The 27973-nt window shown below is 48.0% G+C and overlaps 1 protein-coding gene across 5 annotated transcripts; it reads left to right on the forward strand.

Annotated features, from left to right (window-relative positions):
* Window positions 1-452: 452 nt before the first annotated feature.
* On the forward strand, window positions 453-27968 carry SLC41A3 (solute carrier family 41 member 3). 5 transcript variants are annotated; one of them, XM_071439641.1, is made up of 11 exons: window positions 453-589; window positions 2339-2655; window positions 13702-13809; window positions 14594-14665; window positions 15457-15601; window positions 17983-18129; window positions 20730-20874; window positions 22343-22422; window positions 23585-23719; window positions 24510-24658; window positions 27117-27968. In XM_071439641.1, exons 2-11 carry the CDS (start codon window positions 2365-2367, stop codon window positions 27300-27302), a joined length of 1458 nt encoding a protein of 485 aa, XP_071295742.1. In that variant the 5' UTR covers window positions 453-589; window positions 2339-2364; the 3' UTR covers window positions 27303-27968. The 5 variants fall into 5 exon arrangements, with proteins under 5 accessions (XP_071295742.1, XP_071295741.1, XP_071295744.1 ...); XM_071439640.1 differs by lacking the exon at window positions 453-589 and adding an exon at window positions 1184-1328; XM_071439643.1 differs by lacking the exons at window positions 453-589; window positions 2339-2655 and adding an exon at window positions 4297-4461.
* The last annotated feature ends 5 nt before the right edge of the window (window positions 27969-27973 follow it).

Raw genomic sequence — 27973 nt, forward strand, 5'->3', positions numbered from 1 at the left:
CACATCAGGTCATGGCACACGGCTCTGGCAGGGCTGGGAGCTCTCCTTGTGGCTGCAGCTCAGAGCCAGGTGTGAGATCCGTGCAGAACGCTCACATTCCCGGGCTGGAAGCGCTACCCAAGGGCCCTTGTCGATCAAGTTCCACCAGGAGACTTTGTGCTTGCTCTGTAGATATTTTAATTCGGAGCTCATTGGTAAAATGATAGGAGAATACACTTAACAGGTCTAAAACTGTCTTAGCAACGTTGTTACTTTTTAAAACCGCGTTCCTTCCCCTCTTGTTTCTCACACCAAGACGCCGTCTTCTGACCACTCTCAGGGAAGCATCAGTTGCAAAGTAAAGACGTAAAATTACACCAAGTGAGCTGAAATTTAAAGCCTTGCCCTTACAGAGTGACGTTCGGCAGGCACGGTGCACCCTCGACACGCAGCAGCTGCAGGGCTTCGTTACTGCCTCTCACAAAAACCTTCAACTCCTTTTGGTGTGCCCTGCTTTGAGCCAGGGGCACCATTTTATCTGTAAGAGCCCTTTAGCATAGCATGACATCTGAGAGACTTCAGCAGGATATGATTTTGCTCTGGTACTGAGGTATGATTTAATATCCTCAATTGTTCTGGAAATTTGAGCTGCATGATTCAGGAGACTTGCATGAGTATGGTCACTCCAGTGCTTAATGAGACTTATGTGCTTAAATGTGATGGACGCTGTAATCACATTTCTAACGCGCTGATTCAGACCGGGAGGGGGAGAAAACCCGAACCAAGGGGAGCTGTGCCCTGCCGGTGCCGGAGGCTTTCGCACAGGAAGCTCGCAACACGAACTCTGGCAAACGCCAAAACGAGGAGGGAAAAAACCCCGCCAACCAACCCAACAAAAAACACCCCGAAGAACCCAAACAGAGGAAGCGTCTTTCCGCAGCTCTCAATTGCCGCCTCCTGTTTACGCTGCCCACGCTGGAAGCTGTCACCCTTCCCCTACCACCCTGCCCGGGCCCCGGGGGGAGAGCGGGGAGCGCTCCGAGAGCGACACCCGGGGCACCGGGGGGCACCGGGGGGCACCAGTGGTACCGGCAGGGCCCGGAGCTGCTGCCGGCGTGGCGGGCGTGCGGCAGCGGCGCTGCGGGCTCGGCGCCGGGGCAGGACCGGCGGCTGCCACTCACGGCGCCGCCTCCGCCTCCCTCCGCGGGCGGGGGCCGGGCTCGAACCCGCGGCCGCCGCCGCCGCCGCCGCGCCCCGATGTGGCGGGAGCCGCCCGCGCTCGCAGCGCCCCGGCCGCGCCCGCGGGGACAGCCCCGGCCCCGGCAGCGCCCCCGCAGCACAGCCAGCCGGTAAGAGCACGGACGGACGGGCGCGGATCCCCCGCCCGCACTGCCGGACTGTCCTCCCCATCTTCCTGCCCATCCTCCCTCCCTCCCTCCCTCCACGCCCCAGCGGCTATTGGGGCCTCCCAGCTGTTCCCTCCGCTCTCCAGATGTTGGGGCTGGTCCTACCTGGGATAGCGCGGGGCCTCGGGGTGTTTCATCCTGAAAATGAGAGCATCGGGGAACATCTGGCGGAGGTTAATCCCGATGAGGGCTGGCAGGAGGTGATGGGTGAAAGACTTGGGGCGCTGCCTGGGCCAGCAGTATGAGTGACAGTTCCATCAAGAAAGGAGATTTGATGGCAGCAAAAGGGCTACTGGTTAGGATTTTGCATGTTTATTTTTTTCTTGTAAGATGCTGTGGGGTCATGGCAACTTCTCTGTAGATGGATGAGTCATGTAGTGCATGTGTGTCAACTAAGGCACAAAAGGAAGGAAAAGTATCCAGAGTAGCATGAAGACCAAAGAATTGTCTTGTTATTGAGGAGCTATGCTAAGAAGTAAGCATAGTCTCTAGTCACACAGTCACACACCTGGGTGCTAGTCCTTTGCTGGGCTGTGGGATGCTAGGATATAAGGAAGTCAGCTGCTCCCATTTCTTGGCTGGGGTCAGGTCCTGGAAAGGATTGCATTCTGCTGGGCTCATAAGTTCCTTGTGACTCCCAGTGTGAGAGCTGGCGGGTCAAGAGTTCAGGCCATGTGCAGCACTATTCTTCTGGGCATTCTCAGGGGAGCAGCCAGGATGCACAGCAAGCACTACAGCGTGAACACAGGCCTAGGAAGAGATGCTACTACAGAAAGGGAAATTGGTTCCACACTATACAAAGTTGAAGGCAAACTAAGTACTGGTATTGAGGCCAGCAGAGCATCCTGGGTTTGGGGAGAACGTGGTAGTTTGCCTTCAGTACCAAAGAATTTCCTGTCTCTCACCCACCTGATACTTCTTTTTATCTCATTGTTTCTGACTTTGTTTTTCAGAAAATCTGTGATCCAAGAAAGCCACCATGAAAGGTGAGGAAGCTCGGCAGAGGAGGAAAGAGGGCAGGCCCAGGAATGGAGAGCGACCCCGGCACAGAGGAAAGAGCAAGGGTAAACACAGGGAGAGCAGGCTGGGCAGCCAGGAGCCAGAGGATGCCTCTCTGCAGGCCCAGCAGAAGCTGCTGGCTGAGGAGAAAGCAGCCATGGCAAAGTCACAGGAAGAGTCAGCAATCTCAATTTGCCTGCAAGTGCTCCTGCCCTACCTCCTGGCTGGGCTTGGCATGGTCTTGGCAGGCATGGTTTTGGATTATGTTCAGGTAAGGGGAAGAAACTCACCTGACATACCTGCTGTGGGATAAGTGGGGGACTTCTCTTCACAGGCAGGGGATTTGCTCTGGGAATGGCATAGTAAGGGAGGATTTGCAGCAGTTTCCTATGCCAGCATGTCCCTCAAAGTCAGCTGTTATGTACTGTGCAGCTCTCAAGAGACATGTGGTGCTTTTCTGGTGCCTTTCCTCCTCTGGATAAAAAAGAGAACACGGCATTAAAGAGTACATAAGAATGATTAGGAATGTGGACTCCTAATTGATTAGTGATTAGGAATATGCAGAGGTCTCCCCTTGGTCCTGGGAAGAGGATGGGTGAGCACAGCCTGGGGTGGCACAGTGCTGTCCTGCAGCAGGCACAGAGGTGACATCACTCAGGGATGTAGCTCTGGACAGTCCTGCACCTGCTGCTTCCGTGCACAAGGCATCAGCCAGCCCAGCACTGTTAACATTTCCTACAACAGCTCAGCCCTGCCTGTGCACCATGCCCTTTTCTAAGGCCTCACAGCAGAAGACTTGAATTCCTTAAGTCCCATTTCTGACTCTGTGGGGATCAGGATGAGACCTTTCCTCCTATGGTGCACCAATACAGACCTTTAAGGCAATAATCAGCACCTAATTTTAGACAGTTTAAAGCTGATTATAAATTGCCATGCCTTTGCACTCTGGGTTCCTCTAACAGCATGCCTTTTTGTTAACCTTGTTATTTGACTAACTAGTGAGGTCAAACTACCCTGACCTATCTGATACAGGGACACAGAAGCTTCAGTGCTTACATTGACAACTTTCACGAATGTGGAGCTGTGTTCCTTTGTCATTAACCCAGGGCTGATCTCCTTGAGCTAGAAGAGCTAAAAAGGCTTAGTTAGGAGTGACACAGTATCCTTAACTGACCTCAGCTTGTACTTGATACCCAGCAGAATGTCTAGTCAGATCACAGAGCACCAGGCAAATGCACAACTTAGTGTCAAACTACTTTTTGTCTCCTTAGACATTATTCCCAAGAGTCTTGAACACTGAGCAGACACTTCTGTTTTTATTTTTTAGACTTTCTAGAGCTGCCTGTTCCAAAGGATCTCTGACATTAAATGTATGTTTCTTCCTACTGTGAGTTATTAATGTGTGAAATGGATTGCAGATGGGCTTATGATGTTGGAGGAGGACTTTTCCTTCAGTGTTTCTTCCTTGGGAGTTTTTTTTCCTAGGAGGAACTGAGCCACTAATATGAACAGAATGTGAGGCAGACCTCATTCTCCTCTGAAACTGCAAAAGTCTGTTTTCTGTTTTTGCAAATAGAGAGCTCACTAAAAGCCATCATAGCAGTGCTTAAAGTATGGGAAATCAACCCATGCAAAATGTCATAGGAAATGTGGCTTTTGGCAATGAGCACAGTGGCTGTTTGTGCATGACCATGGACTGTCTGAGCACATCTCAGCAAGGACTTGCTGCTGCCCTTCCTTCCTGAGCCAGTCCTGGCCTTTGCCTGGCTGCTGCTGTTGTTTCTGAGAGTCCCTGGGCCCCAGGCACTCTCCATCTGCCTGCTTCCATCTCCCCACAACAGTCCTCTTCTCTGCCCTTTGCTGAAGTGGGGAGGAGAAGAGCAAGGTTAGAAACAAAAATTCAGTGCTTGGTGTAGCAGAGAGCTCCCAGAGTCAGGAGTGGTGGTGCTGGAGCAGCTGGGATGTGCAGTCCCTGGAAAGCACCATCGGGTTCTCCTGTGAGCCTGTGGTGTTGGCAGCCCTGGCACGTTGTGAGAGCATTCTGGCATTTCTGTGTCTCCTTTGCAGGGATCACAAGGTAGGTATGAAACTCTGCTCTCTGACACTTGCTGTCTTTTTGTTCTGATTTTTGTGCTGTGCCAGTGGATGGGGGATCTAGATCAGGGTCAGGACTCACCCAAGAGGCTGTTTCTGCTTTTGCTCCTCTATGGCAGTGCTGCTTGTTGACTAGCTGACAACAGGAGGATGTATCTGTGTGCAGAGCAGGGCAGCAGTGCACCTCTCCAGGTTTTGCCATCTTGAGTGGCACAGCCATGAGCTGTTGGGTTTTTTTTTAGTTTTTTTTCACTAGCTAGTTACAACTGTTTCCCACTCTTGGGCAATGCTCTCTTTCTTCTCAAACCTGATGTATGTTTTCTGGACAAATAAAGTATATTTCTTTGCCAGGAAAATGTGATACATCTCTCTGCTGATAAATATGGTGTGGGTCTTTATCAGAGGCTCCTTAAATGCATAATAAAATGGCCCAGTGTACACACATGGGTCACCTGAACCAATTACCTCTCTGCATACTGATTTATCGGTTGAGGGCTTTTTATGGTGCTTGCTTAGAAGGAGAGAGATGGAGCGTGATAAACTCATAAACCCTGTCAGGCTGATGCTTTAGTACAGGATGTGTTGCTGCTGTGTGTTTTTTAATGTCATTTGAGTCATTCAGTCTCATTGATATTTCCTTTGCATTAATGCTTCTGCCTGTCATCAATCCAGTTAGCTGTTACAGTGACATATGGGACTAGGTAGGCACATTATTAGAACTGGAAAACCTATGGTTTTGTCCAGAAGTTTTGTCCAGAAATTGTCTTTTATTTCCTTGAAGCCTCTGTGAATGACTAACTAGAACTGGGCCTGCATACTGTCATTTCTCTCTTCCCAGCTGGTGTAAAGAGGTTGGGTCATGTGTGGTTATTACAGGATTTTTACTAACCTGGCTCTTCCAGATATCGTGGGATTTTTTTTCCAGTTAGATTAGCTGAGATGTGCTCTCCTGTTAGCTTTCAGCTAACTGGACCATACAGTGGTGGAGACACTGTATACACCAAGGCAGCTGGGAGGGGAGAAGGTTTTAGGGGCTGTACCAAAATAACAGCCTAGAAAGCAGCGAAGGACGGAGCCTCCGCAGCTCCCATTTGTTTTCTGCCTTGCTTCCAGGGACATCTGCTCTGTCACCTCAGCTGGTGTGAGCTCAGACCAAAGAAACACTGTCTGAATGGCCAAGAGCTTCCTCAGTTCCCAATTTAGCTGCGAGCATGTCATGTTCTCTCCAACTCCCCCGCAGTGCTGGGGACCCTGCCACAAGGACAGAGTCCACAAGCCATTAGCCTTTTCCTCTCTGCAAGGAATGTGAGGGAAGGGCTTGGTCCATCCTAAAAGGTGGTTTTTAAAGCTTTTTGACCCTCTGATTCAATTAGTTTCCCCAAAATAATTATTAGAAAGGAGCCCAGGCATAATACCATGACTCTCTTCCCTACATGCCTGACTTTGAGCTGAAGCCTTTACGGAGCAGGATACAAATTTTTTTTGCCGTATGTAGCCATGGTGCAACTCTGATTTTTGACGTTGTATAGGCTCCTTAACCATGGAGCTCTGGGGTGAGACCCCTCTCTCAAAGACAGTACTTCCCAGGAGCATGCAGGAGCAGCAGGTTTCACTTTAGAGTAGGAAGGGTGACCAGCTCACAGCGTGCCCTTTCTCTCCCTTGCCTGTTGTGCAGAGAGATTATGGAGCTACCTTAAATGAGCTGGGCTAGGACTCTTATCTCGGCCTTTACAAACTAGCAGAAAGTTGAAGTGATGACAGCAGATAAGGGTGCTCGCTTTTGAAGCTTATTGGCTGGTTCTCTGAACATTTTTCCCCCTGAGAGCCAGTCATTCAGAAGTGCAGCTGGCACAGCCTGATTGTTCTGTCCCACGGAGACCATGGAGCCGACACGAGGGGCCGGAGTCTAGGAGGGCAGATCCTGTGTCACCAGCCGGCTCAGCTGTGTCACCTGCCTGGGGCTGGGGTCTAGGAGGGCAGATCCTGTGTCACCAGCCGGCTCAGCTGTGTCACCTGCCTGGGGCTGGGGTCTAGGAGGGCAGATCCTGTGTCACCAGCCGGCTCAGCTGTGTCACCTGCCTGGGGCTGGGGTCTAGGAGGGCAGATCCTGTGTCACCAGCCGGCTCAGCTGTGTCACCTGCCTGGGGCTGGGGTCTAGGAGGGCAGATCCTGTGTCACCAGCCGGCTCAGCTGTGTCACCTGCCTGGGGTTGGGGTCTAGGAGGGCAGATCCTGTGTCACCAGCCGGCTCAGCTGTGTCACCTGCCTGGGGACAGGACCTGCGTAACGCCGCCGTCAGCTGAGAGAAACGTGGGCTCCTGCTCTGCTTGACCTTTCGTCACCTTGGAGAAGTGCAAAATGGATCGTGGTTGGTAATTCCCCACCTCCTCGGCCTCGGGACAGTGAGGAAAGTTCAGCAGTGCCTGTGGTGGGGGCGAGGAGCCGGGCTGGTTGGCAGCAGCTTACACATTAAACCCTCGCAGCGAACGCGCGCCGCGCTCTGACAAGAAATGTAACCCGAGGAGAAAGGACACCAGTGTGTTTGAGCACACTGAGGGATTCTTGTGTGACTTGTTACTCTTTCAGTGCTGTAGCCTGAGCAGGTCTTACTGGTTTTTACCGAAGTGGTGGGAGCTGAATGGGGTGTGGGCTCGTTTCTATTCGTCCACAAGCATCTCTACAATCTTCTCTTCTCTTTTTAAATTCCCCCCTGGATATAAATCAGAGAAATTGTGTCCATCGAGTTTGCTGCCACCTGGGCTCAACCCAGCTGAACCAATTTTGGAGGATACCCTTGCTGCAATCGTCTGGACGTGCTCCTAGGAGGAGAAGAAACTAAAGGAATTTGGCATCGTTGCTGTAGTTTGAGGAAAAACATTCCTTCTGGCTTTGGAGAGAGCTGCAAAGAGGATCTGTGTCATGTCCTGATCTCCCTCCATTTTCCTGCTGAGCATGGGGTAGCAGTGTGTGACCATGGTGGTCACCCAGTTACAGCTGGAACTGTGCTTCCATGGCAAGAAGCTGAGAGGTTTCACCTGCAAGTTGACCAGGTCAGCTAGTGGATTTCTCCCAGAGACTTCCTTCTCCATTGCCTCCCAGATTTTTGTGCCATTCCTCCTGGCTGGCTTGGGAATGGTAGCTGCTGGCCTCTTGATGGATGTTGTTCAAGTAGGTACCTGTAATTAGGGAACTTGCAGTGAGAGGGTGGGCTAAGGCTCTGACCTTGAGCATTTGAGCTTGTTTGTTTGTAATGAGTGTGGTCCTAGCAGCCACTCAGCAGTATGGCTGTAGGCTTTTTCTGTGCTGGAGGGACACCATCCACCTCCTTTAGATCAGTAGCTGGGTTCCTGGATCTGCTTAGATCCTTTAGTAGCTGGGTTCCTTGTGGTGTGGGATACTGGTTGTCAGAGGTCTCCCTAGCACTGCTCTGGGTGTGTTAGACAGGGTGCTCCCTTTTCTCTATGGAGCTGAACACTTTGGTAGTGACTCCTGTGAATCAGGCTGCAGCATATTCCCCTGTTGCATGATATCATTTCTTTCCTTCAAAAACTGCTGATAAGGAGATCTAGGTCAGGGTTGTTATTAACTACCTGTTTTACTTAGAGGCAAGTTCATGCTTTCAGTTCTTTGCAAACAACCTAATACAATCTTTGGTCTAGAAAGCGTTTAGATAGTGTGATGAGAGGCATGCCACCATAAAATGATTAGCCTTGCCTACAAACAGTGCTTCTTGGGCAGTTCCTGAGGTGGGTATAAATTTAGAATGACTTCCCCTGGCTGCCAGGGAGTGCTGCAGCATTTACACCATTGTGCCCCCCAACCAGGATCTGTCCCATCCGTGTCTCCTTTGTGCTGGTGGCACAAATAGAAATGCAAAATTTGATCTTGTTTGAGCATTTAATGCTGGTGGATTTACAAATCAAAAGGCTGGCAGAGTTTCCCAAGGATATATCCTACACTCTGAGCTCACTGGAATACATTGGATTCTCTGGCATTAATACCACAGGAGGAGCTAAATATGGATACTTGAATGTTTGGAAAGACAATACCTTGCTTGTTTTTTTCTTCCACTGGAAGAAACAAAGAAGGCAGAGAGGTTGAACTAAAGGGAGCATAAGGAATATCAAAGAAGGGTTAACTGGAGTGGCACAGGCTCTTTCTGGGCTGTTTTTGTCATCTCCACCTTGTGCTGTGCTTAGGCACAGACCTGTCGTGCAGCATTACAGAAGTTCTCAAACTACCCAAGATGTTATGTTGATAGTTAGCATTTGTCTCAAAGAAGGAGAAAGACACAGCACATACCCACTCTGTACCTTGGAGTGAGCAGGTCTTTGTCCAGAAGAAATCAATTCACTTGCTAAGAACTGAGCTGTGTTCAAAAATGTAACTGTATCCAGACTGATGGGAAACACAGGCCGTGTATGCATACCTTGCACCTGTCCTTTAAATGACAATGTGCAACCTAGTTTGTGTGTTTGCTCACTTGACTCATAGAAATGGGGTCAGGTGTAAACCACAACCACAGGAAGTGTATATTTTGGTGAAGTATGTTGAAATAGAAATGGTCAGTCCATGGGTTCAGCTCCCAGAGGAGGGAGCCCAGTGCATTGATGGCACAGGAGAGATGTTAGTGAGGTGAGCTGCCATGGTAGCAACAACCCCACAGCTAAAAACAAAACCAGTAGCTGGGAAAATGCAGAGATCTTAGTTTTTAAATGTTTAGGATATTGGTCTGTGCTTCTTTGTCTTTGAGCTGTTGATTTTCAACTTCCTGCAAGTGTGAGAGATAGAAACTCACAGTCCTGTCCAACTAAAACCTGACACCAAGTTTGTTTGCTTGAGGCCAGGTACCATGAGACTCATTGCCAGGCATGAGGGCTCACATACTGAAACTACAGGTTTTTCAAGTCCAGGAGTCTCAGGTTTGCCCATTTTCTAGTGGTTCTTCTGGCTGAGGAATGTTTTACCCTAGTGACTGCAAAACATTCTTAGGAAACTCTGTTTGCCTTGGACAGGGAGATATATGGGCAAGCTTAAGGATGGTATCTAGAGCATAGATAATACTGAGTTTAATCCTGCTGCCCTTCTTTTATTACATTCAAAATATCTTGAAATAACTTGGTTCTGTGTTGTGAGTCCAGCTGATGCTGTCTTTTGCAGGGCTTATATTGCTGTAAAGAGAACAAAGTGTAAATTGCTCATTTGTATCCTACCAAACTTGTCAGGATTTTGGCAGATTCTGATCTGCTCTGGGATGAAACCAAGAACTGTTCATATTCGTGTTTAAGAGAAAAATCAACAGAAGAGATTTATCTAGCCCAGTTGACTCTAAGGCTCAGACCTGGGTCTCCCATGCTGTAGGAAAAGGATGCCCAAAGAAGAAGATGTTTGCCATTTTCCCTTCCTGTGTGTGCAGGTGATTCAGTCTCTCTGCAGGGCTGATAGCAAGGCACAGGTTTTTTTCCTTCTGGACATTTCTGCCCCTGTTCCAGTGGTCCTTGGCTGCTGGTCCATCTGGATTCTGGGCTGGCTGGCATTGCTGGAGACCTTGCAGGGCCCTGCCAGTGTTTGGCCCACTTTTTTACAGTAAGGTGAAGAATCATATTGAAGCTGGCTGATCAGATTTCCAACCAGAGAATTCAGGAGGAAAGCTTCCCTTTCATTTTCCCTTTCCACGCCACTGGAGTGGGACACGGTCCAAATAAAAGTCACAGATATAAGATATCTCTGTCCTTTGTTGACAAAGGCCCATGAGATGATTAGCTTTGAAAAGGATTTTGAATTGGCTTGCATTTTGTACTCTAGGATATTTTGATCTTTTGGTTGACTTGTTCAGAGCCATGGAAAACCTCTGAGGCTTCTGAGCTGCTGCCATGGGAGATGGATGTCCTGGGGAGGTTACAGGACAGGCTGGGTCTGTGAGGACAGTGTGGGGAGCTGCAGCAGGGCTGCACTGGGGCTGGGGGCTGCACTGGGGCTGGGGGGCTGCACTGGGGCTGGGGGCTGCACTGGGGCTGGGGCTGTGACGGTGTTCACAGGGGTCCGAGGATGAGGGAAGAGAAGAGGATCTGACTCCATGTTTCAGAAGGCTTGATTTATTATTTTATGATATATATTATATTAAAACTATACTAAAAGAATAGAAGAAAGGATTTCATCAGAAGGCTAGCAAGGAATAGAAAAAGAATGAATAACAAAGACTTGTAGCTCGGACTCTCTGTCTCACAGCTGACTGTGATTGGCCATTAATTAGAAACAACCACATGAGACCAATCCCAGATGCACCTGTTGCATTCCACAGCAGCAGATAACCATTTCTTGCATTTTGTTCCTGAGGCCTCTCAGCTTCTCAGGAGGAAAAATCCTAAAGAAAGGATTTTCCATAAAAGATGTCTGTGGCACAGGGGGGCTGCACTGGGGCTGGCTCAGTGCATCCATGGTGAATAACCTCTCTTCCTCTGAGGGACCCCATAAGCAGATCCAGCTGCTTTGGGTAGAACATGGAATTTTTTATTAACCCATTATTAACCAAGCTTCTTCAGAGCTGAGTTTTAGGGCTGAAACTCCATTATGAAAATGTGAAATGGGAAAGAGTCTCTTTCTGGCGCTGTGTCTGCCTGTGTGGGTTTCCATGGAATGGTTTTGTTCTTTCTAGGCCAGCTTTTGTCTCAAGGGACAGACATTTCCTAGGCTTTGTCCAGGTGTCTTCATTCAGGCAGTTCCCTGCCTGCATGCTCCAAACTGCCCCCCTCAGCCACGCCTCCAGCTGACAGTCCTGCAAGGTGATGGCACAGGCATCATCTGTTTATTCTGTATTTCTGCAGTCACTAACACAATGGAGCCCTGGCTGCTGTGGTATAAATCATTAAGAATCTTTCCTTAGGCTCTCAGTGAGTCACTAATGAGACTCAAATAGAGGCAATTAAGTCAGCTTTTTTTTTATTAGCTCAGTTGTGTGATTATTAATTGTTCAGAGCTTTCAGGTGTAATTATATTTAAGGCAGAGTCCCAAAAAGTCATACCTCATATGCTGAAACTTCTGTTCTGATGGCCTGAGACCTGCAAAATCTATTATGTCACAAGGATTGGAGCTTACCTAGATATATCAAAGTTATATCTCCCAAAGGTGGCATGCACAGAAAATACAGACAGTTGAGTTTTTCTGTTGCTTTCTGTTTATGTCTTTTTATGTGCAAAATATGCAAGGTCTTAAGTATGAATTTCTGCATGCCTGTGCTTTAAATGATTGGGAGTTCTACATTGTGACTGTGAAGTCTGTGTTTTCTCCTCTTTCTTTTGAAGGTGTCAAAGATGTGTTTGGATCTTTATTCTTAATTAAAGAGAGAGGAGAGAGGGGGATGTGAATCTCTAAAAGAAATGTCCACCCCTAGCTTTTCTCAGGTACTTAAGTTCCATGTTAACAAATTTAAACAAAACTGTAATGTGCCAAATAAGGGGACAATTTTTGTGCAGTTGGTTGTTTATGCAACAGTAACATACCTTGAACATTTTTAAATGTGCCTGTTCCAGCACTGCCAGGAGAAGTGCCTTTTTTATATTGATAATAACGTTTTGCTGTTATCTGCACTTCTGAGGTGCCTTGCACCACATGCTCAGGACTGGCTCAGCCCCAATTTCATCCATCCATCCATCCTGACTGAGAAGGAAGCTGTGAGTTCTTCCCAGCAGAGAGACACCACCACCTTCCCACAGCTTCCCATGGCACAGCCAGAGAAAAACACCTCGATACAGGTGTTTATTATTACCCCCTGTATGTATTTCCTAGCAGGCTGGCAGCTGAATGTGTCACCATTTGCTGGGTCTGTCCAACCACCTGGGTATTCAGGTTTATAGAATCCCAGTGGATGTGAAAAAGGTGGGTAGGGATGTGCTGGTTTGTTTTGTCCTCCAGTGCCAGAATTCAGGACCACCATGGGTACCAGCCAGTGGCAAGTTGGAAAGAATGAACAAATTTATCTTCATGTGATGTGCAGCTAAACTGGGGAAATCTGTGCTACATGATGGCACATGGCTTGGAGGGGGGAGTTTGGATGAGGACCTGACAGAGAAAACCTTTCAGCACTGGGAAATGTGCAGAAAACCCCCAGCAGCTCAGTACCCTGTGGAGATAGTCAGAGTCTGGAAAATACACAGGAGAGTTTTCCCATTTGCTTGTTGTTTTTGTAGATTCTTGTTTTACACACCCAAATTGGATTCTTGGCAGAGCTAAGGATGGACCTTTGAAGTGACTCATTGCAGCCACCCTTTTTTCCTTGTATTCTGCTCTTAGATGTTGGGCTCGTTGCTTTTCCTTCATGCTGAGTGGCCCCATTCTGTGATTCCATCCTGATTTAAACCTCTCTGGCCACAGCAGGGCTTTGCCAACAGCCTTGAATGCACAGAGGAGGGATGAATTCTATTCCAAGGCACTGTGTGGTACAAAAATTAGGGAAGACATGTCAGTCAACTAAGTTTGTTATGTTTTCACATTGTCTCTGGTGTTGCAGCTGGTTCAGCAGCTTTGTACAGTTCAGCTTCAGAGGAGCAACAACAACCAAGATATTGGCCCAGCAGTTTGGCTTATGAGATATCTTAATTCAAAACCTTTTTCCTGCTGTAACTGGAAAAAGGTAACAGGAAGATTTAGGAACTGCTTGGTGGAGAAGAGATGCAAAAATCTCATTCCCTCCCCCCACCAGTCTTAGATGCTTGAGTAGAAGTTTGGTAAGAAAAGACAGACACAACTTCTTGTGAGATCATTTTCTACATCTTTGGTTTTGTTCTTATGAGTTTGGATGGCGGTAGAGGTTCCTGTTTCTGGTGTCAGTGCAAGGGATGGAGAACATGCTCCATTTAATTTGGTTTGTGAACTTTAATTATTTTTAATACTGGTCTTGGCTGATGCTAAAGAGCTTTTAATTGATGGGTTTCCAAAATGTAAAGGTTTTAGTTTATGGGTTTCCAAAATCTTCTGTTGCCCCTAGAAGGAAAGATCCTTCCCCATTAGGGCAGTGCTTTGTTGTGCACGAGATGAGGAAGAATACTGCAAGCTGAAAATTCCTTCCTTCCTTCCCTCCCAAAATGCAAAACATGGAATGCATCAGGGCAGCATCTGCCCCTGTGTGCACAGGACACCTGGAGGTGCTGAGACAAGACCCTGGGCTGCAGCAGCCCTGGCCTGGGCAGCATCACAGGCTGAGGTCCCTGCCTCTGTTTCCTTGCAGCACTGGGACGTGTTCCGGACCATTACAGAAGTTTTCATCCTGGTTCCTGCCCTGGTTGGCCTGAAGGGAAATCTGGAGATGACACTGGCATCCAGGCTCTCCACTGCTGTGAGTGTTAACAGGCTGGGTAATTTTAGGAGGGGGGTGATTAGCAGGAGACATCAGGAGATTCTTCATTTATATAATCATGCTGTGTATGAGAGATGCCCTTTCTGCTAACTAGAAACTAGTGGGGTGTGAGCATTAAAATAATGTGTTTGCCCTCATTTTGTAACTGGAACAGAGAATTTCCATCTGCGCTTCGAAGGTGAATGAATCCCTGGGTGGCCACTTGCTGATATTTGGGGCCCTGTGACACATGAAGGACACAGAGCCAGGGCTCCACAGCTGCCAGCTCCAGTGCTGGATTGCCTTTCTATGGGTACTGATCCCTGAGGGCTTCCCAGCTCTCCTACCTTGGGGGGAGCAGACTGAGGCTTCTTGGAACCTGCAGCAGCTTTTGCTGCTCTGTATTTGATCTCTTCTATCTCCCTAAGCAATTTTGTTTACTTTGGTCTTTTTTTTTTTATTATACCTCAGGAGAAATTGTAGCTTACCAGAGCAATTTAGGGGGAACAAAGGACAAAAAATGGTTTCATTTGTTCAGCTTTTTCACTTCACTTTTAGCTGGGTGCCCTGCAACACCTCTGCAGCTCCAGTGGGAGCCTCTGATGCCCCTGGGACACTGGGCTGGTGGAAAAGTGTCAAGAAGGAAGTGCAGGGAAGGCTGGGAGATGTTCCCCTGTATTTGCCTCTCTGACAGGCCCTTTCCCCCAGGGACCAGGTGAAGCTGCCTTCAGCAGCCACCTGTACCACAGGAACAGCTTTTCAGGGTATCTCTCTTGACTCCTAGGCTAACACTGGACAGATGGATGATGCCCAGAAGCAATGGAAAATGGCCACCTGCAATTTAGCCCTTATCCAGGTGAGTCACTTCAGCTGGGAGATGCAGAAGTCCCTTTTCTCTGGCTCTGTTGCAGACCAGCAGCATCTATTCCAGCAGTGCTGAATGCAGAGCTGGTGATTTGGGGCAGCTATCCTCAACACAGCCAAGCAGAGCCAGAACTTGACCTCCAATAAAGCTCTGTGTGGCCCCAGAGCTTGTAGTTTAGCTGTAAAGCACATCTGGACATTCATTGCCTTTGTGGACAAACTGAGCTAATAAAATCTCCTTTTGCAGCAGGAGCTGTGGCACAATCCCTGTGTCACAGCAGCCCCTGGATAAAGCCTGTCATTCACTGGCACTGTTTGGGAATCAGCCTTGGGCAGAGGGGAGAGATGGGAGAAATTGCCTCCTGTAAAGGCAATTCTTCTGCTTGTTAAAACCCAGGAGCCAGCCCAGAGTTTGCACATGGCAAGACCTCAGGCTGGCAGCATGTGTCTGTGTGCTTTCCCTTATCTCCCTGCACAGCTCCAAGCCTCCCAGGAGTGCAGAGCTGATGGGGAGCCCATTTTTGTCTTGACCATGGCTGGACTCTGTGTCCTTAGCTGAAGTGTTATCTGTCCTTTGCAGACCCCCAGAGATTTTCTGCAAACTTTGTCAGGATTTCTTTTTTTGATCTAGTGGAGCCTTGCAGGGATGCTGTTCAAATACTCAGACATTCAGCACCAGTGCCAGGCTCTGCCCTTCAGGCTGTGGCAGTGCTGCAGCCATGGGGCCAGGGCTGCCAGCAGCAGATGTGGCTGAGTTCTCACCAGCTGTCCTTTGGTCCCCAGGTCCAGGCCACTGTGGTGGGGCTGCTGGCTGCTGTGGCTGCTGTGATCCTGGGAGCCATCTCCAAGGGCTCTGTGGAGCTGAGCCAGGCTGCTGTGCTGTGTGCCAGCAGTGTCACCACGGCCTTCATAGCTGCACTGTCCCTTGGTGAGTGCTTCTGCTTCCTCAGATCCACCATGCAGCACTCAGGAGGGGCATGAGCTGTCCCTGTCCCACCAGGGAGGCCCAGCTGGCGTCCCTCTGGCCTGGCAGAGGGAGGAGGGGTGCAGGGAGCTGTGGCTGCTGCTTTCATCCTCTCTGCATCCTGCCTGTGCTCCTCTTCCCCCATGGTCTGCAGCATCCACAGGCAGCAATCAAAATGTGCTTCCCCTGACACATGAAAAGTGCCCCAAGCTGTGCTTGGCTGTACAAACACCCCCCACTCTGTGTCTCTGGGGTGTCACACGAGCCATCTACACTGTCCCTTTCCCAGGGGACAGTGCAATAATGTCACCAGGGATTGAGGGTCTGTTAGCTGACAAATCCACACCACACTCCAGATGGGTCACCCCACACCTATGGGCAGCCCTGCAGTTTGCCTGCTGTGAGCTGGGAACCAGGCAGCTCTGTCCCCTGGCTCTTCCCCTTCCAGGGGAATGTGATGGGCTGGGCAGAGGAGCTGAGGCCTGAAGATCTCCAGTTTGTGGGTCTGCCATACGAGGGCAGCATGATACCCTGAATAGAGCAGCTGGCACAAAGGATGCTGCAAGTTTTCTAAATGAAAGGGACAAGTTAGAACAACTGCATATCCTGAAGCTGGAGTCAAAGGGTGATTGGAGATGCCTTTGATGGAAAACGTGGGCTGAGGCAGTTGTTAAAAACCAGCAGCTCAGCTTTCATTACTCTTCCCTACAATCTCCCTGCTTGGTGGGGTACAGAGAGGCTTTGCTGCTGTACTCTCTCAGGTTTGACATCAGTTTTTTCCCTGGACATGTCACAGGCAGCCTGTGTGTGGGTGCACAAGGGAAAGCTGCTGTTTTTATGGCCAGGGAGGGGAGCAGCATGAACTGTGCTGAGGGGAGGGGAGTGTGGGTGTCTGGGAGGGCTGCTGTGGAAATGTCACCTTGTGTGGGGATGTGTTTTTGTGTTAGGGATGTTGTATCAGGGAAGATGCATATGTAGCATTTCTTGGGGTAGAACTGATGCTCCTGTGAATGCTCAGCTTTGGGGGGGCTGTGTAGACAGGCACAGAGAGGCTGTGAGCTGGAGGGAATCACCATTTCTTGAGCTTCCTTTGGTGCAGGCTGTCAGCCACAGAGAGACTTTGAAGGGATGTCTTATGTCTTGTCTCAAGGCTGCCTTTGCTAGTTAGCTTATTCCAGGTGCTTCTTCCACATCCCTGTGAGAGATCTGATAGCTGAGGTGTAGCCATGATATTTTCTGAAAAATCCTTTCCTTAGGATTTTTCCTCCTGAGAGGCCTCAGGAACAAAATGTAAACAATGATTATCTGCTGCTGTGGAGTGCAACAGGTGCATCTGGGATTGGTCTCATGTGGTTGTTTATAATTAATGGCCAATCACAGCCCAGCTGGCTCGGACTCTGTCTGAGACACAAGCTTTTGTTATTCATTCTTTTTTTTTCTATTCTTAGCTGGCCTTCTGATGAAATCCTTTCTTCTATTCTTTTAGTATAGTTTTAATATAATATATATTATAAAATAATAAATCAAGCCTGCTGAAACATGGAGTCAGATCCTCATCTCTTCCCTCATCCTCGAACCCCTGTGCACACAATCACACTGAGGGATTCCCACATGTTCACCAGGGTTTGGGGTTTGTGCTCCTAAACTTGGGCAAGCAAAACCTCTCTTCTCCCCAGAAATGCTGAAAAGCAGCTCAATATTCCAGGTGCACCTCAGAGGACAAGGGAAGAGACCATAACCCCTTGACACTGGAGCTGCTCACAGCATCAATATCCCCCCAGTGCAAATTAAAGCAGCCCCAAAGGCTCTGGGACACGAGGGCCCAGTCTGATGGCTGGGCTGAAAAGCTGAAGCAGGCTACTGTAAGGAAGCTCATTGCTCCTTGGTGATTCAAACTTTGAGACATTTCAGTCTGATGTGGAAAATATCTTTGTGCTGTGGAATCCAGAGGAGGGGATGGCACCAAGAGGCTGCTGCATGCCTGCTGTGTGCTTATCTATGAGTGTGCTTCGTGCCTGCTCCTGCTTCAAGGCAGCAAAGATTAGGCTGCTCAGGAGGGGAGCTTCTACATTTGGGCTGCCTGCTGGTATCTGCTTTGATCCCTGGAATTTGCTTGTGTGCCTCTGGGCCCTTGGTGCAGTTCATAAGGACAGAGTCATGCACTTCAGGTTGGTGAAAACAAAAGGACGAGTTCCTGGGGGTGCCCAGTCTCCAGCTGCACGGTGCTGTTGTGGGTAACATGCTTCTTGCTTCTCTCAGACCCCCACATCCTGAACCAGAGCAGCAGCTCTGGGCTCAAACACAGCCAAATGCTCTCTCTGATGCCTGCTCTGTGTCTTCTCTAGGTCTGGTGATGATTGGTGTGATCATTGGAGCCAGGAAAGTTGGGATCAATCCAGACAATGTCGCCACACCCATAGCAGCGAGCCTGGGAGATTTGATAACCCTTTCCCTCCTGGCAGGAATCAGCAGCACACTCTTCAAATACATAGGTACAGTGTTCAGCAGGGAGCTGCAGCTCAGCAAGGGGGCTCACAAATCCTTCTGAAATTACTGCAGGCTGCCTCAGCATTTCTGGCATGATTCAGAATGGAGGCTGTCATGCCACTGGGGTAAAAAAACGACCAAAGAGGCTTTTTCCAGACTGTCTTTTAGTAACAAACTGGAAGGCAGAGCCTAATAAACACAAGTGGGATTTGTCAAAGAAATGACCAACATGTATTGTGCAGCTTTGGAACAGGAGGCTGGCATATGTGACACTGAGCCTGTTCCTCGATCTGTCACTGGCCAGCAGAACTCCTTCCTGTGCATGGCTAACAGCAGCTCCTTCTTCACAAGGCAATTCCAGGGGTTTGGCACTAGTAAAATATTCTTGTATCCTCTCACATGGAGAGTCATGGATGAACAAGATATTCAGTTGGAGGGAAGTAGTCTGCAGTGTTTTGTGCCTGCAGGACTCTGAGTAGGAGTTGTGGTTTGGGGTTAGCTGTGCTGCTGCTTGCCAAAGGCTTGGGCACCTGATGACCCTCAGGAGTTCAAAACATTGGTGATATGTGTCTGTTGCTTTTAAAGTGTTAGGCTATTTACTGTGAGCCTAAGCTAGAACAGAAATGGGAAAATAAAAAGATCCAGCAAACTCAATTCCATTTGAAACCCAAACTGTTGCTCCAGACTGAGCAGAACAGCGAGGCAGCTGTTCTCAGTTTGCATAACTCATTCCATGTGCAAGCACAAGTGAGGGAGGGAAGGAGCCCACACTGCAGGGAGAGGCCTATGGATTGCTTCCATCCTGTCCTCCTTGAGCTTCAGAGGTGCTTTTTTTTTAATAGGATTTTTCCATGATGCCATTGCACCTGCCTCTGTAAAGCTAATCTATCTTTCAGTTGCTGAGCCTCAGATAATATCTCCCAGGGAGCACAGGGCAGAACAACATGATAACCTCTGTGGCTGTGACCAGAGAGCATTTCTGGGGTTGCCAGAGTAGTTTAAAGAGCCTCTTGAGATGGAAAATAGTCAGCATGCAGACACCAAGTCATTGGGAGCATGAAGTGAAGCAGGTAGAAGGATGGCACTGCTGATGGTGCTTGAACAAATCCATTTCCCTGCCCAGTGTGTAATAAGGTGCAGGTCACACTCTAAAAACTTCTGGGTCCTACCAAAATGTGTGTATGTATCCTTCAAAAATACTGATGAGCCTGTAAAGTTTGAAGTACTGTGTGTCACCTGATGCAGCACCTTCTCCTTCTGCAGAATATTCTTGCCAGAGAAGATTCTCAATTTTTTTTTTTAAATTTCCTCTGGTCCTTCTCAGTCCTGCATAAAGGAGATACAAACTGTGCCAAAGGGTTTCAGCTTGCTTATGGGCTGCCTGTGAGAGAATGTGGCAGAACTGGAATGTGGAGCCTGAACACCATTCATCCCACCAGGAGCCTTTCTGTGGGCTCTGATAAGGTTTGATCAACTCCAGTACTCTGCCTGCATTATTTAAGAAGGAATTAATTGGTCAAAAGAGCACGTGGTGTGGGTAAGAGACCCAGTTCAGCAGCTGAGTCTGTCATACAACCCACCTGTCCTGGATGACTCCAGAGGGTAAAATGCACTGACAAAACTCTAAACTCCCAGGAGGAGATGCATTTCAGTGTCCACTGAAGCCTCTCACGAGGAGTTGCACCTCTTTGTGTGAGAGCCTTTCACTCCCAGAAGATGCCATCACGTCGGTGCTGTCTCACCCAGGTAGCCCAAGGCCCTGGCAGTGGTGTTTTTAAAAATGCACACTTGGAGCTGCTTCATCTCCCAGATTACCTGCAAAGCCAGCATTACATCCCACTGCCTTTGGCCCCAGCTCAGAGACCAGATGGAGAGCTTTGTTGAAGGAGCATTTTTGTATCAAAAGGGCTGGCATCAGCCCCATTGCTCGAAGGTGTTTCTCATGCTTCTGAGTCATGTTTATTTTCTTTTAGTGCTGCACATCTTAGTTTTTAATTTCTTTGTTTCTAAAGATCCAAGGCTATGCCTCTGCAGAATGGAAAAAGCACCTCATGGAAACACATGCAAGCTAGCACAAAAGAAAGCCCAGATCTGAACTGGCTGATATGTGCCAGAGAACATTTGTTCCTATAGAGCAGACCAGCTGCTCAGCAATTCTGCTAGCTCGCCTCCTAAAGTGCTTCTTACCTCTTGTTTTAGGTGAAGGTATGAGGTGTCTGCCCTGAGTAGGATACAGCTTCCACACTGGAGCTTCCCCCTTGCCCTGCTGTTTGATTTGCACCCTGAAGCCAGAAATTTTGCAACTTTTTATCTTTCTTAGTCGGAGATGAAATTGGAGAGTTGTTCGTCTTCAAATATAACTTGCTTTGAATCCTGCTGATTTTCAAACAGCATCCTCTAGCAGTGAATTTCAGGGATTAATTATGAATTTCTGTGGTGGAATGAGGTGGTTTTGTGGGGACTATCATGCTTCATGTGATTTTTCCTCTAACATACCTCAGTTGGAGCAAGAATCCTGCTGCATTTCTTCCCATCCTTGTGCATTACGATTTTGGCAACCGATGAAGCTACGGATATTTAATTCAACATTTCTTTTCCTTGCCAGATGTGAAGTACCTCTCTCCTCTGATCTGTGCTGTGTTCATTGTCATGATCCCTCTCTGGGTTGCTATTGCCAAGCAAAGCCCATCCCTGGCCGAAGTCCTGAAGTCTGGCTGGCAGCCGGTCATTGTTGCCATGAGCATCAGCAGGTAAGGGAGGCACAGCCCCAGCCCTGGGTCGCCCTGCACACACACCCTGGGCTCACTCAGGGGGACACCAAGGGTGACACTGCCAGGGACAGCAGCAGGGGATTTGCCCAGGGCTCCTCAGCCACTGGTGACTCTCCAACAGGCTCTCTTCTGAGTCTGTAAAGGTTGAAGTACTGTGTGCCACCTGCAGCACCTTCTCCTGCTGCAGAATATCCTCTTTGTGGGGGTACCAGTCGTCAGTTTTCCTGGGTCTGGATTGAAGACACTTGAGACAGTAATTTGTGTTGGGACTCAGGTGTTTATTTCTTATCAGTAAAACAGTCTCACTACTGTGAGTTCAGCAGCTTTTCATTAGAAGGCACAAAATGGCCAACAGTCTTTTGTTACAAGGTCTTTTAAGACTAAACCTATCCAATTAAGAACTGACACCCAGATTATTTTCCCTTTTAACCCAATAACTGATCCCACAGAGCCCACAATGCAGACTTTTCTGCCCAATTACAAAATGCCATCCAAACCTATGAAGAAGAAGGAAGAAGAAGCATGAAGAAGAAACCCAGGACAGCACCCTGTGCCCTCCATCTTGCTTCCATCCACAACATACTAAAAATCCCAAAACCTCAATTTCTCACCAAGTGATACACCTACACTGCTCTCTATAATCTATTTCACACTTTTGTGGATTCCAGTCTATCTGAAGTCTAGGAAACTTTCTCCATGAATGAGGGTGAGAGTCAGTGCTGCCCTGGGGGTCAGGACACCCCAGAGCAGACAGAGAAATATTCCCTGTGCCCTGGGTTTCCACACCTCTTGCCAGAGAAGATTCTCAATTTTATTTTTTTTTTAAATTGCCTCTGGTCCTTCTCAGTCCTGCATAAAGGAGATACAAACTGTGCCAAAGGGTTTCAGTCTGTCTCTCTTATTTGTGAGACAGCTGATAAGGAGCCCCCAAAGGACTGGGAAAAGCAAATCATTCTGAGTCTCACTCACACATCCAGGCACCACATGGGTGAAAGCCAGGAAGCTGAAAGCACAGATGATGATCATCACAAATTGTCAGGCTTCAACCTCATTCTTATCCAGCTGTAAAGAGAAAATACTGGTAAATGTAGAGCCAGGTAGTTCCTTCTTCCTGTGCTACAAGCTGAGATCTGGAAGAGAATTAAAAAAAACTGCTAAGTCCAGTATAGAAGTGTAACAAAACTCTGTGGGAGGATGATAATGCTTTCCTAACTACCTCCAGTTTTTCTTGGGGGTGGGCAAGGAGATCCTTCTGAGCTCATTATGCCATTAACAAAATCTGTAATGCTCTCTGTTGGTGGAAGCTGAGCTGTGGAAGGAGTGCATGGTGAACAGTCCAGTCTGGCAGGGGGGAAGATGCAGTAACCCATGGCAGGGTGCTATTTTCAGTGTAGGAATTGCCCTGGAAAAGACTGCTCCAACCTCATTTGCATCCTTTTCTTAACAGCATTGGTGGGCTCATCCTGGACAAAACTGTAACTGACCCAAACTTTGAAGGCATGGCAGTTTTCACACCTGTGATTAATGGTAGGTTGGCCATGGGGGTTCTATGCATGCTTTGATTTATGCCTCCCCTTCCTCCCAAGGCTTCTGGCATCCCCCATTGCCCTTACATAGAGATCAGTGTTCAATTCCCTGCTCCCATCATGAGTGGAAGTGAAGCCACTGGTCCCCATCATGTTCCTGCTTATGTTTTGAAGTGTCTCTGGAGCAAAACAGCAGTGAGGACAGAGCTGTGCAAGAAGGTTAACAGCATCTCTGAGAGCTACAGTGACACTTTTCATAAAATCAAACCTACTGGCATGTCACAATAAATCCATTTTCCCTTGTTTCCTTCTCTCCACTCAGTGATTTGTACAGTGCAATCATCCCCTATAAAGAATGTTGATAACTAGTAATATAATTAGATTATACATGTGTATTTATCTGAGAGATTATATGCATGGATTGGATATAAGTGGATTTATATATATATATATATATATATATATATATATATATATATATATAAACATATTTTGTGTTTATATTTATATGTATATTTGTATTTATATTTATAATTTTTATGTGCATGAGATAAATATATATCTTTATATATAAAGATTATTATTATATTTTTGCATGTAAAGATTATATGCATGGATTGGATATAATTGGATTTTTATGTATATATATTTTAACATATTCTGTGCATATTTATATTTATATTTATATTTATATTTATATTTATATTTATATTTATTTACAGTACTTTTATGCACACACCTAACAGTACAATCTGTGATGTTTTGTTGTCTTTTAAACAATAATGTTTCTCTGAGTGAGTAAATCCAAGAAGTGGCCATGAGCAGCATCTGCCCTGCTTTCCCCAGGTGTTGCTCACAGACTGTGTCCAGCCAGGTACAATTACATCATCTCCAGAGGCCACATCCAGTGCTGGGGAGAAAGGGAAAATGTTTTCAGCCAGCAGTCAGGAGATCACAATTACTGGAGCCTTTCTGATTTTTAGGAGCTGTTCCTGCAAAGTGAATAGTGTGGCACCCCTAGGGATGCAGGGATCAGGTTTTCTCTTTCTCTCACTGCTGCTCTCAGTGAATGCAGATTGACTCACCTTAGGCTGGGTTTTGGACTGATGTTTCTTGCTGTGGTGAAGGTGGTTTACAGGTTTTCTGTGTTTTTGTCCTCACAGGTGTTGGAGGGAATCTGGTTGCCATCCAAGCCAGCCGAATTTCTACATTCCTGCACTTCTGGAGCATGCCTGGAGTTTTGCCATACAAGATGAGGCAGAACTGGCCCAACCCATGCACCACATTCTTCTCATCAGGTAGACCCTGAGCCCTTGGTGTCCATGTCTCTCTGTCCTCCCAGGCAGCTCCTTTCCCAAGCCTGGCTGGTGAAGCACTGGCTGGGTTTCAAAGGCAGAATTTTCCCCTTCCTCAGAGAAAACTCAGATCAGAGAGGAAGCATTCTTGCAGTGGGCAGCATGAAAAAAAGGCTTAAGGCATATTTGCTCACTGGCATGCAAAGAAAGTGGCCTTCAGGGAGCACTAAAGAAAGTAATTGAAAAAGAATCTTAGATTTGATCTAACAGAAAGTCATTTTAATGGCCAGCCTACAGCCATCACCTGTGGACAGAGCAGTGAATAGACCATAATCTTGCTGAAAATCAGCAATTCCTCCATCTTCAGCACTGGAAATACTTTAAGCATCAGCAAAACTCAATTTTGTGTCTGTTGTCTTTATAGAGTTCCTCTTGATTTTCCCTGTTAGGCTGAGAGTTAGTGCTAGATCAAACTATAAACTGGGAAAATCTGTTGCAGTGAGGCAGAGCAGAAGTTGTGGGAGGCAGAGAGCAGCTGAGAGGAGTGTTTGCAAGAATCACAGTGGATCAGCACGGAGCACAAAGCCTTTGGCATGCAGTTTCAGTGCTAGACAAAGCTGCTGGGCTGATCCTGCAGACACTCCCTATGTTTGTGTGATCTAGAGAAAGCATTAGCAATGGGCTTGGTGGGAGGGGGCAGCCCCAGGCTTATGCCTTAAAATATTCCCTGTGTCCTGTCCTCCCCTGACCCTCCCCAGCTGCTGTTACCCCTGTTTCTGTCTCTGCTCTGCAGGGGTGAATTCCAAGTCAGCCCGGGTCCTGTTCCTGCTGGTCATCCCAGGGCACCTGGTGTTCCTCTACACCATCCACCTGCTGCAGGGAGGCCACACATCCCTGTCCTTCACCTTTGTGATGTTCTATCTGGCTGCTGCTTTGCTGCAGGTAAACCCCAAACTCTCACCTGAAAGGAATCTATCAGATAGCATAAAACCAGCATCCTCCAGGTTAAAAAGAAGGAGTCACAGTGAAACCTTCAGCAGCAGGCTCTGCTTCCTGTCATTTCAGGTGTGCTTCTGCCAAGAATCATGTACAGTCTGTAGCTCCAGTAATTCTTCACCCAAATTGCCAGGCTCTAGTTTCCCACATGAGCACAACTGTGCTTTAGGGTGAGAGAAGGAAAAACTCCTCAACATCCACTGAGCTGCAGTAAGTGTGCAAAGACACACTTAGCAAGAAGAGCCTTGCTTTAAAATGTTCACTCCTTGGGTCTCTAAACTCCAAATATTTCCAGGCTGCCACTAGTTACCCCAGCAAGGTGAGAAGCAGTGAGCAGCAGCCAGCAGGTTTCCCCACCCATTTTGGAAACCACTGTCACATTTTATGGTGAAAACCTAGGGAATCCCTCTGGGCAGGGCCATATGGGCAAAAAACAAAGGGAAAGCCAAGGCCCTGAGAAGTTCATCTTCAAAAGTAAAAGCTCCTGGTAGGCAATGAGCAGATCATCTGATTTGTTCTGCTTTTCCTGCCCTGTAAACTTTATTTTTCTCACTCAGAAATGCATGTGGCTGTTGCCTGAACTCACAGAGGCTCTGACTTCACTTGCCCTTTTAAATGAGTGATTCATTGATTTGCATGATGAGGTGGCTGACTCTCACTTTGCCTTACAAGCAGCCTTGTGTCTGAGGGTGAATTCCTTGTGTGTGTAAACAATCACTTTGCCTCGACCTTTGCACAGCCCTAAGCCCAGAAGCACAGCCACAGTTTAAAGGAAAATATTTATCCTCCTCTTTATGCATCGAGGTAACTCCTCAACCAAAGCCAGGCATGAAAATACAAGAATAAATGACAGCACAAAGAGCAGCATCCCAGCAACACCACTGACCCCAAAAGATTCCCATGGAGGCCAGTGGAGGAGGGGACACTCAGCCTGGCCCTTTTTCCCCTCTGTTTTACTTTATAAAGAAAGACAGAAAAAAAAAAGTGTTGGGGGGAAAGTTTGGGATTAACTATTCCAAAGTAGAGAGACTTGGGAAAAGTCTGGTTAACAGCCTTTAAACTGCCAAATTTCTGTAGGAAGGGACAGAATAACATTTGCTATGTGGTCATTAGGGGAGGAAACATGAAATCATGGATTTCAAATGGAAAGAGGCAGATTTATGTTAGGCCTTGGGAAAAACAAAAATGGGGGGAAAAAGCTGTGGGGCTGATTGCTCAGTGTGGCATCTGTGAGGGTTGCTCAGCACAAGTTCAACAAATTTTCCATCAGGAAAATGTGGATGTATTTGATCCTGAATTGAGGAAGACAAATGATCTGTGTAAAACACTTGAGTTTCCAGCCAGTTTTAGTTTCTGTGATTCTGTTATTTAATTTACTTCCCCCATCTCTCCTCCTCCCTTTCTCCCAGCCCAGCTTGCAGTTTTCACCTTTAGAAATGCTGCCTCAGGCTTTGGTTCCTGATGTGCTGTGGTCTCCCATGGAGGGACCACAGATGTGGGGTGCAAATTCTCTCTCCCTTCTTAATTCAATTAACTAGACAGTCTTTAATCTTTAACAAAAATATTTTTTTTCTGCCATCTGTTTATCAGAATTGGGAATGAAATAAGAATTAAAAGAAATCACAACAAAGATTTTTAAACTGTTGAGATGAAAAAAAAAAGATATTTTTTTTTATCATGTCAGTTCTGCTTGGGATGGCTTTGATGTAAAAACTGCCTCAAACTCCAGTTGTCCACTGAGACTTTTAGGAAAAACAAAGTAGACATGATCTGAATTTCTAATGGAAAAAAAGAAGGATGAAGAGAAAAAAGTCTGGCTACGAACTCATCCTTTGGGGTTGCTTGCATATTCACAGAAACCTTTATCTGGTGGAATGAGTGGAGCACTCCCACTCAAGGCACAGGGGTAGGAACTGTACCTTTGGCAGATGCTTTTGGTGTGGCCAGGCTCTGGTTTGGGCAGGCAGTGCTGGTGAGCATTCAAGCAGGGTCTCTGCAGTTGTGGCTGGCAGCAGAGGGCTGTGGCACTGTGGGTTATGTGATAGGGTAGGAGCCAGCTACACCCATGCTATCCCATCCCATCCCATCCCATCCCATCCCATCCCATCCCATCCCATCCCATCCCATCCCATCCCATCCCATCCCATTCCCATCCCATCCCATCCCATCCCATCCCATCCCATCCCATCCCATCCCATCCCATCCCATTCCCATCCCATCCCATTCCCATCCCATCCATCTCATCCCCTCCCCTCCCATCCCACCCCATTCCAGGGAGGAGCCCCAGCTCTCTGGGCAAGGTGTGAATGCTCAGTGGTGCAGTTGGCTCTGGTTCCCTGGCCATGGCCGCCTCCCTTTGGCTCTGAGCCCAGGGTTTGTGTTTCCTTCTCTCTGCCTCTCCCAGGTGGGGATCCTGCTCTACGTGGCCGACCTGATCGTGCGCCTGATGTGGAGGAAGGCTCTGGACCCAGACAATTTCTCCATCCCCTACCTCACTGCCCTGGGGGACCTGCTGGGCACTGGGTTCCTGGCCATCTGCTTCCGCCTGGTCTGGCTCATCCACGGCACAGACATGAACCTGGGCAACTGAGGGTGCCTGCGCTGCTCTCGTCCCTGCTGTGACACGGTGCTCCCCTCCAGTGGGTGCCTGGCACTCTGTGCTGGCTCACCTGGCTGGGCTGGGCCCCCCCTGCCACCCCCTGCCCTCCCCACTGTGCCTTACAGGAATCAGCACCCACAAACTCCTGCCCTGGCAGGGGAGCAAAGCGGGTTTAAGGAGCACCCCCTGCTCACACCTGCAAACAAGGCAACAAGGAGCAGTTGGGCCACTGGGGAGGAAGGCAGGAAGGAGCATTTGGGCCGTGGTGTCAATCCCCAGCACTGAGACAGCCCTGAGGCTGCTCCAGAGCCTGCCCAGGTCACTGTGTCTGATCCTGCCAGGGGATGCTGCTCCATCAGACTCTGACTTTCCACCAAGGGAAATTCTTTACTCACCCCACTTTCCTCCTGCTCCTGGAGTAGCAGAGCAACCAGAGGTTCAGGATCTGAGGCAGTGAGCTGCTGGCTCATGCCCAGTGGAGGTTATCTAGGGATACCACCTACCTGCCCTGCCAGCATCACTGGTGTCTGACCAAAAAGCTGGTTAGATTGCATTTCAGGGGCAGGAAGGTTTGTTATTACGGTTTATGAAATGTCCAGTAGTTAAAATGTTTATAGAAACACACACATAAATAAAGTGGGTAAAAAAAAAAAAAGAGTAAT

The sequence above is a fragment of the Agelaius tricolor genome, unplaced genomic scaffold (assembly GCF_023055355.1).
Source record: "Agelaius tricolor isolate 1412-34295 unplaced genomic scaffold, bAgeTri1.0.p SCAF_14, whole genome shotgun sequence".
Taxonomy (NCBI): Eukaryota; Metazoa; Chordata; class Aves; order Passeriformes; family Icteridae; genus Agelaius; species Agelaius tricolor.

Bases quoted from the DNA above. Each gene is read 5' to 3' on its own strand.
- SLC41A3 (XM_071439641.1), top strand. From the start codon at position 2,365: ATGAAAGGTGAGGAAGCTCGGCAGAGGAGGAAAGAGGGCAGGCCCAGG. The intron at 14,666-15,456 runs GTGAGTCACTTC...TTTGGTCCCCAG, and splicing joins GCAATTTAGCCCTTATCCAG to GTCCAGGCCACTGTGGTGGG. The intron at 18,130-20,729 runs GTACAGTGTTCA...TTTCCTTGCCAG, and splicing joins CACACTCTTCAAATACATAG to ATGTGAAGTACCTCTCTCCT.